General features: G+C 36.9%; 1 protein-coding gene across 4 annotated transcripts in view; it reads right to left on the reverse strand.

Annotated features, from left to right (window-relative positions):
• Positions 1–12,510, reverse strand: part of TRAPPC11 (trafficking protein particle complex subunit 11) — a 57,760-nt gene that overhangs the window by 23,596 nt on the left and 21,654 nt on the right. For all 4 annotated transcript variants that reach the window (XM_004389672.2, XM_023724677.1, XM_023724678.1 and 1 more), the window contains 8 exons: positions 12,052–12,197; positions 11,550–11,611; positions 11,273–11,405; positions 8,990–9,120; positions 5,879–6,034; positions 4,044–4,231; positions 3,772–3,920; positions 2,580–2,701 (listed from right to left, as the gene is read on the reverse strand). In XM_004389672.2, coding sequence (XP_004389729.1) covers positions 2,580–2,701; positions 3,772–3,920; positions 4,044–4,231; positions 5,879–6,034; positions 8,990–9,120; positions 11,273–11,405; positions 11,550–11,611; positions 12,052–12,197 — 1,087 coding nt within the window. The remainder of the gene's footprint in view (positions 1–2,579; positions 2,702–3,771; positions 3,921–4,043; positions 4,232–5,878; positions 6,035–8,989; positions 9,121–11,272; positions 11,406–11,549; positions 11,612–12,051; positions 12,198–12,510) is intronic.

Here is a 12,510-nt window from a genome sequence, read left to right on the forward strand (position 1 = left end):
CTGATTTTAGAACCTATTATACTGCCATGGTAGTCAAAACAGCCTGGTACTGGTACAACAACAGACACATAGACCAATGGAACAGAATTGAGAATCCAGACATAAATTCATCCACCTATGAGTAGCTGATATTTGACAAAGGCCCAAAGTCTGTCAGTTGACGAAAAGACAATCTCTTTAACAAATGGTGCTGGCATAACTGGATCTCCATCTGCAAAAAAATGAAACAAGACCCATACCTCACACCATGCATAAAAACTAACTCAAAATGGATCAAAGACCTAAATATAAAATCTAAAATGATAAAGATCATGGAAGAAAACATAGGGACAATGCTAGGAGCCCTAATACATGGCATAAACACAAAACGAACCATAAGTAACAATGTACAAGCACCAGAAGAGAGACTAGATAACTGGGAGGTCCTAAAAATCAAACACTTATGCTCATCAAAAGACTTCACCGAGAGAGTCAAGAGACAACCTACAGATTGGGAAAAATTTTTTGGCTACGACAAATCCAAACAGCGTCTAATCTCTAAAATCTACAAGATACTGCAAAACCTCAACAACAAAAAGACAAATAACCCAATTAAAAAATGGGCAAAGGATATGAAAAGGCACTCCGCCAAAGAAGATATTCAGGTGGCTAACAGACACATGAAGAAATGCTCATGATCATTAGCCATCAGAGAAATGGAAATCAAAACTACAATGCAATACCATCTCACCCCAACAAGGCTAGCATTAATCCAAAAAACACAAAATAATAAATGTTGGAGATGTTGTGGAGGGACTGGAACACTTAAACACTGTTGGTGGGAATCTAAAACGATACAATCACTTTGGAAATTGATTTGGCGTTTCCTTAAAAACCTTGAAATAGAAGTACCATATGATCCAACAATCCCGCTCCTTGGAATATATCCTAGAGAAATAAGAAAAGTTACACGAACAGAGATAAGCACACACCCATATTTATTGCAGCACTGTTCACAATAGCGAAAAGATGGAAACAACCTAGGTGCCCATCAATGGACAAATGGATAAACAAATTATGGTATATTCACACAATGGAATACTACATAACGATAAAGAACAATGATGAAGCCATGCAACATCTTATGACATAGAGGAATCTGGAAGGCATTATGCTGAGTGAATTCAGTCAGTCACAAAAGGACAAATATTGTATAAGATCGCTATTATAAGAACTCAGGAAAAGGTTTAAACACAGAAGAAAACATTCTTTGATGGTTAGCAGGGTGGGGAGGGAGGGTGAGGGGTATTCACTAACTAGATAGTAGACAAGAATTATCTTAGGTGAAGGGAAGGACAGTATACACTACAGGGAAAGTCAACACAACTGGACTAAACCAAAAGCTGTTTCCTGAATACAACCAAACACTTCGAGGGACAGAGTAGCAGGGGCAGGGGTCTGAGGACCGTGCTTCCAGGGGACATCTAGGTCAATTGGCATAACAAAGCTTATTAAGAAAATGTTCTGCATCCTACTTTGGTGAGTGGCGTCTGGGGTCTTAAAAGCTAGCAAGCGGCCATCTAAGATGCATCGATTGGTCCCAACCACCTGCACTAAAGAAGAATGAAGAACACCAAAGACACAAGGAAAGTATCAGCCCAAGAGACATAAACCAGAGACTTCACCAGCCTGAGACCAGAAGAACTAGATGGTGCCCGGCTACCGCCTATAACTGCCCTGACAGGGAAAATAACAGAGAGTCCCTGATGGAGCAGGAGAAAGGTGGGGTGCAGAACTCAAATTCTAGTAAAAAGACCAGACTTAATGCATTGTCTGAGACTGGAGGAACCCTGGAAAGTATGGCCCCCGGACTGTCTTTTAACCCAGAACTAGAACTACTCCCAAGGCCAACTCTTCAGACAAAGATTGGACTGGACTGTGGGACATAAAATGATACTCGTGAAGAATGTGCTTCTTAGCTCAAGCAGATACATGAGACTAAATGGGCAGCTTCTGTCCGGAGGTGAGAAGAGAAGGCAGAGAGGGTTAGGAGCTGGCCGAATGGACGCTGGAAATCAGGGGTGGAAAAGAGGAGTGTGCTGTCACAGTATAGGGAGAGCAATTAGGGTCACTTAACAATGTATGTATAAATTTTTGTATGAGAAACTAACTTGAAATGTAAACTTTCATTTAAACTACAACAATAAACAAACAAACAAACAAAAAGTACCCTGAATATATTCTTGCCACAGCCTAAGAATGGGGTCATTACTACTCCATTTTTTTAAATCATTCTCAACTTCCCAAGATTTCTTTGTGTTTGATTTGGAAATAAAAGCTGACTATAGACAGGTTATTTCACTGAGTTATGAACAACTGTTATTTTATCAGGCAAGTAATTCTTCACATTAGGATCATTTGTTCTTAAGATCACTTATATAGAAACTGCTTAAAACAGTTTTCACATTTACATGTGTAAAATGTGTGTAAAACGTTCATTAATGAAGTCACTTTTTTCAGTCCCAGGGCATGAAATTCACTGTATATTTAAAACTACAAACTAATTGATTTCCTCTCCAATCACAGCTGCCCAAGTTCACCTGTTCCCCTGGGTGTAACTCTCCAACAGGAACGTCAGTGAGTAAAGCAGGGTGAGAGTCATCACACAGCTCTGCTCCATGAAGAGTCACGTGAGTTTTCTGAGTTAAATTGGCATCCTGTCCTGAAAGTGTTAACATTTGTGTTTTAAAATACAAAGAATTCAAACATTATCATAACAATCAATACTTTAGGAAGGACACTATATCATAACCCGTATTTTAATTTTCTTTATTGTACTTTAGGTGAAGACTTACAGAACAAATAGTTTCTCATGAAACAGCAGTAGACATATTGTTTTATGATATTGCTTAACAGCCCCACAACATGTCAACCCTCTCCCTTCTCGACCTTTTTTTTTTTTGGTGAAAATATACATAGCCAAAGATACACCATTTCAAAAATTTCTACATGCACAGTTCAGTGACATCAACTACGCTCTTCCAGTTGTGCTGCTATTCTCACTTTAGATGAAGGCTTGCAGAACAAAATAGTTTCTCATTTAACAGTACCACATGTTGCCCTGTGACAATGGTTAACAACCTCCCATCAACACTATCCTTACTCAACTTTGGGTTCCCTATCACCAGCTTTCCTGTACCCTTCTGCCTTCTGGCCCTTGTCCCTGGAATACTGTGCCTCATTAGTCCTATTTGGTTTTATGGGGCTGTCCACTCCCAGGCTGAACGGTGAACCTTGGAAATGACTTCACCACTGAGCTAAAAGGGTGTCTGGGGGCCATACTCTCGAGGTTTCTCCAGTCTCCTTTAGGCCAGTAAATCTGGTCTTTTTTTTGTGAGTTAGAATTTTGTTCTACATCCTTTTGCAGCTCTGTCCAGAACCCTCTGTTGTGATCCTGGTCAGAGCAGTCAGTGGTGGTAGCCGGGCACCATCTAGCTATACTGGACTCAGTATGCTGGAGGCCTTGGTAGCTGTGATCCACTAGTCCTTCGGACTCATCTTTTCCTTGTATCCTGTTCTCTTCATTCTCCCTTGCTCCCGAAGGGATGAGACCAGTGGAGTATCTTAGATGGCTGCTCAAAGGCTTTTAAGACCCCAGACGCTACTCACCAAGGTAGAATGTAGAACATTGTCTTTATAAACCGTCATAACCCATATTTTAAACAAATGTCTTAGAATTCACACCTCTGCCTGTTATCTAGTGAATTAATACTGACTAAACTTAACGCTTACCTGGTTTTAAGCCAGCAGTGAGCTTCACATCTCTGATCTGGGTCTTTTCATGGGACTGAACAGTCACAACCAAACAATACATTTCATTCATCAGGGCAGGAGGCTCATGTCGCAGACGTACAGAAATGTTTGGAACTCTGGTTATGATCCTTTGAAAAGAAACCTTTGCTAAGTAACTGATTTTTTAAAAAAACAAATAAGTTATTTAAACAAAGTATTTAAAAGAATTAAGAAGATGACCTTCAACAACTTGTCTGGCAAGACAGACTTACATTGTGCTTGCCTGAATGACTATGCTGTCCCAGTGAACCTCACTGTCAGGTAGCTTAGGTCGTCTTTTGAACGAACGCGATGCCTGTAAGGCTTCCTGGGAGGAAGCAGCATCTCCTCCTCCTCCCTGCCAATTTAAAACTACACATCTTCCTGTCTCGTTGCCTAGAATTAGATCCACTGAAGTAATCTAAAAGAAAAAGGTCTGTCAGAAATTCCATCTGATATTTGTCACCATCCCCTCTCAAAAAAATTACATCTTAGACTGCTAGTTGACAGAGTTAATCTAGAGAACCACAGTGTAACAAGTCAGGACACCTGCTTCTGAGTCTTACTCTGGCCATCCATTAGCTGTAACATTGGCTAATTGTACTCTGGGTTTCAACTTCTTCATCTCAAAAGCAGGGATAACAACGTTTCTAGTCTAAGGGATTACAATCTACAGTCATAGAGCACTGTTCTGATTTTAGCACCTGATATAGTGCCCGACGTAATGGATACTCAATTAGTGGTTGCTTAACGAAATAGGTGGATGTTTTAATGACCTTAATGTATTCTTAACCCAGTTCTTAATTTCACAAATACTTTTCCTGAAAACATTTGTAGTATTAGCAATGAAATGCTTTATTAATTAAAATGTCTCCTTCAATTAACAAATGGATTCAAAATCAGATTATTAATTATGATTTCTGTCTGCTAAGCTTGCTCAAGTACCACGTAAAGAATAAAATATGTAATTAAGGATTACAAAAAGGAATCAGCAAAAAACTCCAGATTGTGGTTCATAATAAAATCAATAGATTCATAGAAATTGTTACGGGAATACTGGTACTACTACCTTGTATTTCTATCTTAGAAATGATCCAAAGTTTAGAGTAGCTAACCATTCCCATTCAGGTCATGGAAAACAAGCACTTAATGAGTACATACTATGTGCTAATCACTAAATCTAAGCAATTTACATCAATTAACTGATTTATTCCTCACAAAACCTTATGAGATAGCTATTATTACCTGTTGCTGATGAGTCGATTCCTACTCATAGCGACCCTACAGGACAGAGAAGAACTGCCCCACAGAGTTTCCAAGGAGCGCCTGGTGGATTCGAACTGCCGACCTTTTGGTTAGCAGCTGTAGCACCTAACCACTACGCCACCAGGGTTTCTGTAGGTACTATCACTATCCCTATTTTACAGATAAATAAACTGGGACACAAAGTGGGTAAACAACTGCCTAGGGTCACAAGCTAGTAAGCTGAAGAACTGGAATTTAAACCCATGTAGTTTGGCTCCAGAATTTATACTCAATAAAAATACTACTTTCATCACATATTTCTGAAAGCCATTTTAATTATCTACATTAAATCAACCTTTAAAAATATTTATCTTCATTTTCTTCTTCAAAAATACGCAATGCAGCAATGTTTAAACATCAAAAAATAGATTTTTAGTCTGAATTGTTATAAAAAATATTTGATATATAATATACGTTGTTTAAAATGTCATGATTATGTATGCAGTCATTAAAAAAATAAAGTTATGTACTTACGTGAAATGATTTCTAACATACACTTCTCAGTGAAAAAAGCCAATTACAGAATATTACATACAGTATACTCTTGATTTTTCTAAACTGGAGAAATTTTAAAACTGTAAATATGTTCATAGAAAAATGTCTGAGGGAAACCTATCAAACTATCATGAATGGCTTCTCTTGGGAATTCCAGGTGGACAATTTTCATTTTTCACTTAAACTTCTATATTATTTGAACCTTTTCTGACATAAACATACTACTTTTATAATTAAAAATATTTTTTAAACAAGTTGTATAACTAACCTCAATTTTCTTTCCCACATCTTCAGTTTTTGCAACAAATTTAAATAAAAATTTTCTTGTTTTACCAGGAACAAAGCACATTTTCTCCTGATTCAAATTTTCTAAAACTTCACTTGCTTTGGATGCTTCTTCTATTACACAGAACTGGTTGTATTCCTGAAAAGTTTAGCAAGGATCACAGTTTATAAATATCAAATGTTAGATGTTTTTCTAATAGTAAACATCAAGTGATTTGGAGCTTGTTAACTCCACTTAAATTTTCAGCAAAAAACTGAAGCATTACAAAGGGTTATTGAAAAAAGGAAGCATTTTTATACCAATTAAAAAAAACATTGCCAATGAGTAGATTCCGACTCACAGCGACACTACAGGACAGACTGTAACTGCCCCACAGGGTTTCCAAGGAGCGGGGTGGATCTGAGCTGCCGATCTTTTGGTTAGCAGTGGTAGCTCTCAACCACTGCCCCACCAGGGTTCCAATTAGAGGTGCTTATCAACTCACTGCTGTCATCAGAAAATGACAATTTACCATACACAAGGTGACTGCTGAAACGTGCTCAGAAGGAGAAACAAAGATCTCCTCTTTGTTCCGCTGGATACTCCTTTTCTTGAAGAGCTCTTTTTCTACTTGGCGTCTGTGACTCTATAATATAATCTCCTGTTTCTCATCCTCCTTGGCTACTTACTATTTTTCCATCAAAGGACTTTTTTCTTCTTCCTGTCCCCTTAATTTAGAGGTTTTAGTCCTTAGCCTTCTTTTCTTTTCTCTTTGTGGTCACTTCATTGGAAAGTTTATCCATTATCCACTATTCAGCACCTCTGTGCTATCTCCTCAATAAAAACTTGAATTCTGTCCTTTTCCTTAACTATAAGCTCATACCCCCAATTGTCTGGAGGACACTTCCACTATCACCTGAGCTTCTACTATCACCTCAAACTTAACATGTCCCAAAATGAATGTATATCTACCTTCCAGAAGAGCATACTCCTTACAGATGAATAAATGAAGACAACTTTCATGTATATATCTCTGGAATCAACATTCTCATCCATTCAATAAGTAGGGAGAACTTTCCAAGAGTCATCTTCTATACCAGCAGATGAATTACCATCGTACAAAATTCTTATACGGTTCAAATTTTATACTTTCCCTCTAATTTTCATTTCCATTCCATGCTGATAAAACCTAAATACTTTCAATTTTTTCTTGTGATCTGTAACTTGAGTATCAAATAAAATACATTCAGAATAAATATAATTTTTAAAATTGGCTGCTTTACATTCTATCATTTTTATTAGTTTTTAATTATAAAAGTAGCATACACTTGTTGGGAAAAAAAAAAAAAGATAGCAGGATATGAAGGGAAAAGTAAAATAGTCCCTGTGAACCCTCTAATTCCAGACTTAAGAGTGTTTCATGATAAGCAAAAAAAATGATCTGTCTTCATGGAGCTTAAATGTTAGCAAGGAAAACAAGTAATTTACCAGATAATCAGACAAAGGTGAACACACAGCTGCAATTAGTGCTATGAAGGAAGTCGGTCCTGGTCCTTGCCCCACAAATGCTTACATTTTAATGGGGTTACATTGCTGTGTTTTTTCAGGTTCACCATCATGCTACAAACATTTTAACTCTCAATAAATGCTTGTTGGTTAAAGGCTCAACATACGTTCTGGATAACTAGAAGATGATAATTAAGTGAGCTTAAAATTAAAAGAGTTGGATGTAATCAAGTCTTTTGGTACTTGACTATACCATATCACACCTCAAAAATGTTCAAAAGCAGAAAATATGGTATGATCCTAGTTCTGCAGAAAAAAAAAAAAAGTTGCTTATATATGCTTGCATGAAGCTAGCAGTGGTTCAGAGGTAGAATTCTTGCCTTCCGTGTGGGAGACCCATGTTTAACTCCCAGTCAACACACCTCATGCACAGCCACCACTCATCTGTCAGCGAAGGTTTGTTTGCGTGTCGCTATGATGCTGAACAGGTTTCAAAGGAGTTTCCATACTAAGATGGATTAGGAAGAAGGCCTGGCAATTTACTTCTGAAAATCAGCCCATGAAAACGCTATGGATCACAACAAGGTCTGTTCTGTAGCGCATGGGGTCATCTGGAGTCAGGGGGACTTGACGGCAGCTAGTAACAATAATATATGCTTGCACAACAAATGTCTAGAGTACTCAAGAGTTAGTGGTGGTGGCCTCTGGAGAGTGGAATTGGAGGATCACACATTTACTTTTCACTTTACAGCCTTCTATTCCACTTTATTATCAAACTTATATAACCAAATGCTAATAAAAATATTAAAATAGAATACAAAGCAAATGATTTTAAAAATTAGAATATATTCATTTTGAACATATCCTATTTAAAATCCAAAGTTACAAAAATATATACAGAGTTCTCAGATTTCATAAGCATGGAATGAAAACAAAAATTACAGTAGGCCAAATGAGACTAACGAGGTACAGGAGTCCAGTGACAAGGGCCAGAAAGCAGAAGGGGACAAGGAAGCTGGTGATAGGGAACCCAAGGTTAAGTAAGGATATGGTTGATGTGTTGTGAGATTGTTAACCATTGTCATAGGGCAACATTTGTAGTAACTAAATGAGAAACTATTTTGTTCTGTAAGCCTTCATCTTAAGTGAGAATAACAGCACAATTTGAAGAGCGTAGTCTATGTCACTGAACTGTGCATGTAGAAATTTTGGAAATGGTGTATCTTTGGCTATATGTATTTTCACCAAAAAAAAAAAAAGGAGGCTGAGAAGTTTAGAGGGTTGATATGTTGTGGAGTTGTTAACCAATGTTATAAAACAACATGTGTACTTCTGTTTCATAAGAAACTATTTGTTCTGTAAGCCTTCACCTGAAGTACAATAAAAAAAAAAAAATAAACAAATTAGAGTAGGGAAAGTGTACATCTGAATTACTGGTATAGAAGTTTAGAAATATAAATACATTTACATTTAAACCATCCTTACCAAAATTCATTTTCTAATATGAAACCATCAAGACCTAAAATTCACTAAGTTTGTTCTATCTAGTTTAATGCAAGCTACAGTAAGATCTACCCATGGTAAAAACACATTAAAAAGTACTATTACCTGATTATTAAAGCTGACACAGAGCTTGGAAAACCGAATGGGATGCGGACAATCAGCCTTCAGATAAATATCAAGCTGAACAGGAACATCAACATGAAAACTTGGGGCATGAAATTTGGTTTTGCATTGTACTACAAATAAAACGAAAATGTCTGAGTTACTACCAGATACTTTAAATGCACAAAAGTTATTCTCTGAACTGCATTTACTATTCAGAAAGAACCCGTGTGCATTGGTCATTCTTATTGATTTCTGTACTTGTATTTCAATAGATGTAAATGTAGCTCATTTATTAAAAACAAACAAAATTCAAAATAACTCCCAACCATCTTTAATTTTAAAAGCATGGTGCCTCATGTGAAAAGATGTTCCACATCATTAGCCATCAGAGAGATGCAAATCAAAACCACACTGAGATACCATTTCACTCCCACTACGATGGCTAAGATAAAAAAACAGAAAATAACAAATGTTGGCAAGGATGTGGGGTAATTGGAACCTTTATCCACTGCTGGTGGGAATGCAAAACGGCACAGCTGTTGTGGAAAACAGTGTGGCAGTTCCTCAAAAAACAAAAAATAGAACTATCATATGACCCAGCAATTCCACTCCTAGTTATATACCCAAAAGACTTGAATGCAGAGATTCAAAAAAGAGACTTATACATCAATGTTCACTGCAGCACTATTCACAATAGCCAAAAGGTGGAAACAACCTAAATGTCCATCAACAGATGAATGGATAAACAAAATGTGGAATATACACACAATGGCATACTACTCAGCCAGTAGGAGAAATGGATGGAGCTTGAAGACATCATGCTGAGTGAAATAAGCCAATCACAAAAGGGCAAACATTGTATGGCCTCACTTACATAAAAAGACAAGAAAAGACAAATGTATAGAGACCAAGGTTTATTAGTGGTTATCATGGGCAGGGGGTTGGTGGAAAAGGGGAGTTAATTGTGAGGGAAAAATCGTAATGATTAAGGTTAGGGTTGCACAGCCGATTATTATAATTGCTGGCAATAAGTTGTACACCTGGAAAAAGTTGTGTGATTAAGTTATGTGACAGATATATTTACAATAATGACAAAAAAAAAAAAGTAGCTGCTGAGGCTGCTTATGCACAACCAAACACCTCATGGGATTCGGTTCCCTGGTTTCCTTGGACATTGGAGTTAACTGGCCTATTAACGTGTTTAGTGCTTCTGTTCTACCTCCTAGTTCGTTGCACGGTGCCTGTTGTCTTAAAAGCTTGCAACCAGCCATCCAAGGCACAACAACTGGTTTCTAATCACCTGAAGCAACAAAAGGAGAGTCAGGAACAGGAAGAGGATATGGGATGTGTGGCTAATTGCCTCCATGAATAACTGCCTCCTATGCCATGAGACCAGAAGAACTGGATAGTGCCTGGCTACCGTACTAAACATTTTGATTAAAGATTCCATAGAAGAATCCTGATCAAAAGAGGGAACATGCAGAACATAATTTCAAATTCTCATGAACTCCAGACTTTCTGGAGCTACAGGGGATGGATGAATCCCTGAAACTACTGCCCTAAGATACTCTTTAAACCTTAAGCTACAAATATCCCCTGAAGTCTTCTTAAAACCAAACAATACTTTAGCTTAACTAGTAAAAAATGTCTGTGTTCTTTTAAGAACTATCTATATGGAATCAAAGTGACAAAAACAACTCAAAAGGCTGGACAGGAACCTTAGGGGGCAGTGACTTTATGTTTACAGGGGAGGAACCACTCAGAAAAGGATCATGAGAATAGTTGCACAACTTGAAGAATGCAATCAATGTCACCAAACTGTACATGTAGAAACTGTTGAATTGATGTATGTTTTGCTGTGTATATTCTCAACAACAAAATAAATAAAATTTAGAAGGAAAAAAAAAGCACAGTACCCCTATGTAGATGACACAGGATTTTAAGAAGGATGAAGAATTGTTCTGTTATTTTTAACTTATTTCAATATACCTGCCTAGACATTAAAGCATAAATCTTTTAAATAACTTATTTTAGATGCATTTCAAATAACACCTGAACTACAAATGAACAAAGTATATTTTAAATCATAAACCAAATTGTTTAAGATCTTGATCATCTTTCTAAGTCAATGGGGACAAAGGAAAAATAAGACAGGTTATCCATAAAACGAGTGTACTTTGAAAATTCTTTCTTTGGCTTTTACATTTATTATTTCGCATCTATTCATTCTGTGGAAAAAAGGGTGATTTCTCTGAAAGAATACCTTAGATGCTGGCTACCCACCAAATGGCACAAAGTGCTGTACTCCTACTGTGAAAATACCGCTGCCAGCTAGAGAGACACGGTCCGCCCACAGCTTCTGAGCAGTTTTCACAGCTGAAATATCACAGTCAGGTTCAGGGTCAGGGCTTTCATTCTGCACCAAATACAGGGTTAAACATCTGTTCAATTAGTTTAAACAACACACACACACACACACACACACACACACACACACACAGATCTAGATCTAGATATATACAGTCCTAGAAAATATTTCCTATAAGGAATTTCAACCTACCATTAAAACACTTATGAGGTTCTTTTCTATTCTCGATTTCTGTTCATCTTTCAGAGTTGACGCTAATATGAAGAAGGAAAAAAAAAAACAACTATAACACAGGCAAAGAAGTTCATGTCTCCATTTAATGCTTGTAAAATATTAAAGAATAAACACCTCCTGTAAGACAGCTAAGCACAATTCCAGAAAATTTACAGATAGCTGGATTTCTAAAAGTTATTCCCAACACCTTATATATTTGCATTTGGATCCTATGTGAAAAAATATTTTATACCACACTGAAAGAAATAAAGCAAAACATTTTGATCTTCATTATCAAAAACCCTCAACCATACTAAGTCCCATGAGGGTGTGGATACCTTCACTCAGCACAGTGACCTGCATATGGTATGGAGTACTATTAAATATTTCAAAGACTGACTTACTCTTCACATTTTAAAAGCTTAAAGATGGTAAATTATTTTACAGATTCAGAGTTTTATGGAAAAAAAGATCAAGTTACCTCTTCCAAGGAGTTCTAGAGAATATGTAATGTAATCCTTTAACTGGGCCATGAGATAGGCACACTTCAGGGCTGTGGTCAATATAGATGTGAGCAGAGTCCACCATCCTTCACTCCGATAATCACACATCACATAATCCAGCAACCTAAAAGAAGACAAAAATGTTAGACATACTGAAGAAGCTTCATGGTAAAGGGCTTGAACAGTTCTTTGAGAAAACAAAATAAAGTGCTTTCCTCATTTTATATAAACATAAGAAAATCTTACTGTGATAGTTTAACAGGTGCTTTCAGATTTATCAAATGTGAGGTTTCCTAAGACCCCGAAAAAAATTGTGCCAGCAGTTGGGACTTGGGGAAAAAAAAAAAAAAAAAATCACAGAAATGGAGTATAGTATAAGTAGAAATAAATATGGAAATGATAAATCCTTCAATATAAATTTCTATTTTAATTTCACT

This window comes from Trichechus manatus, unplaced genomic scaffold (assembly GCF_000243295.1).
Source record: "Trichechus manatus latirostris isolate Lorelei unplaced genomic scaffold, TriManLat1.0 scaffold00254, whole genome shotgun sequence".
Lineage (NCBI taxonomy): Eukaryota > Metazoa > Chordata > Mammalia > Sirenia > Trichechidae > Trichechus > Trichechus manatus.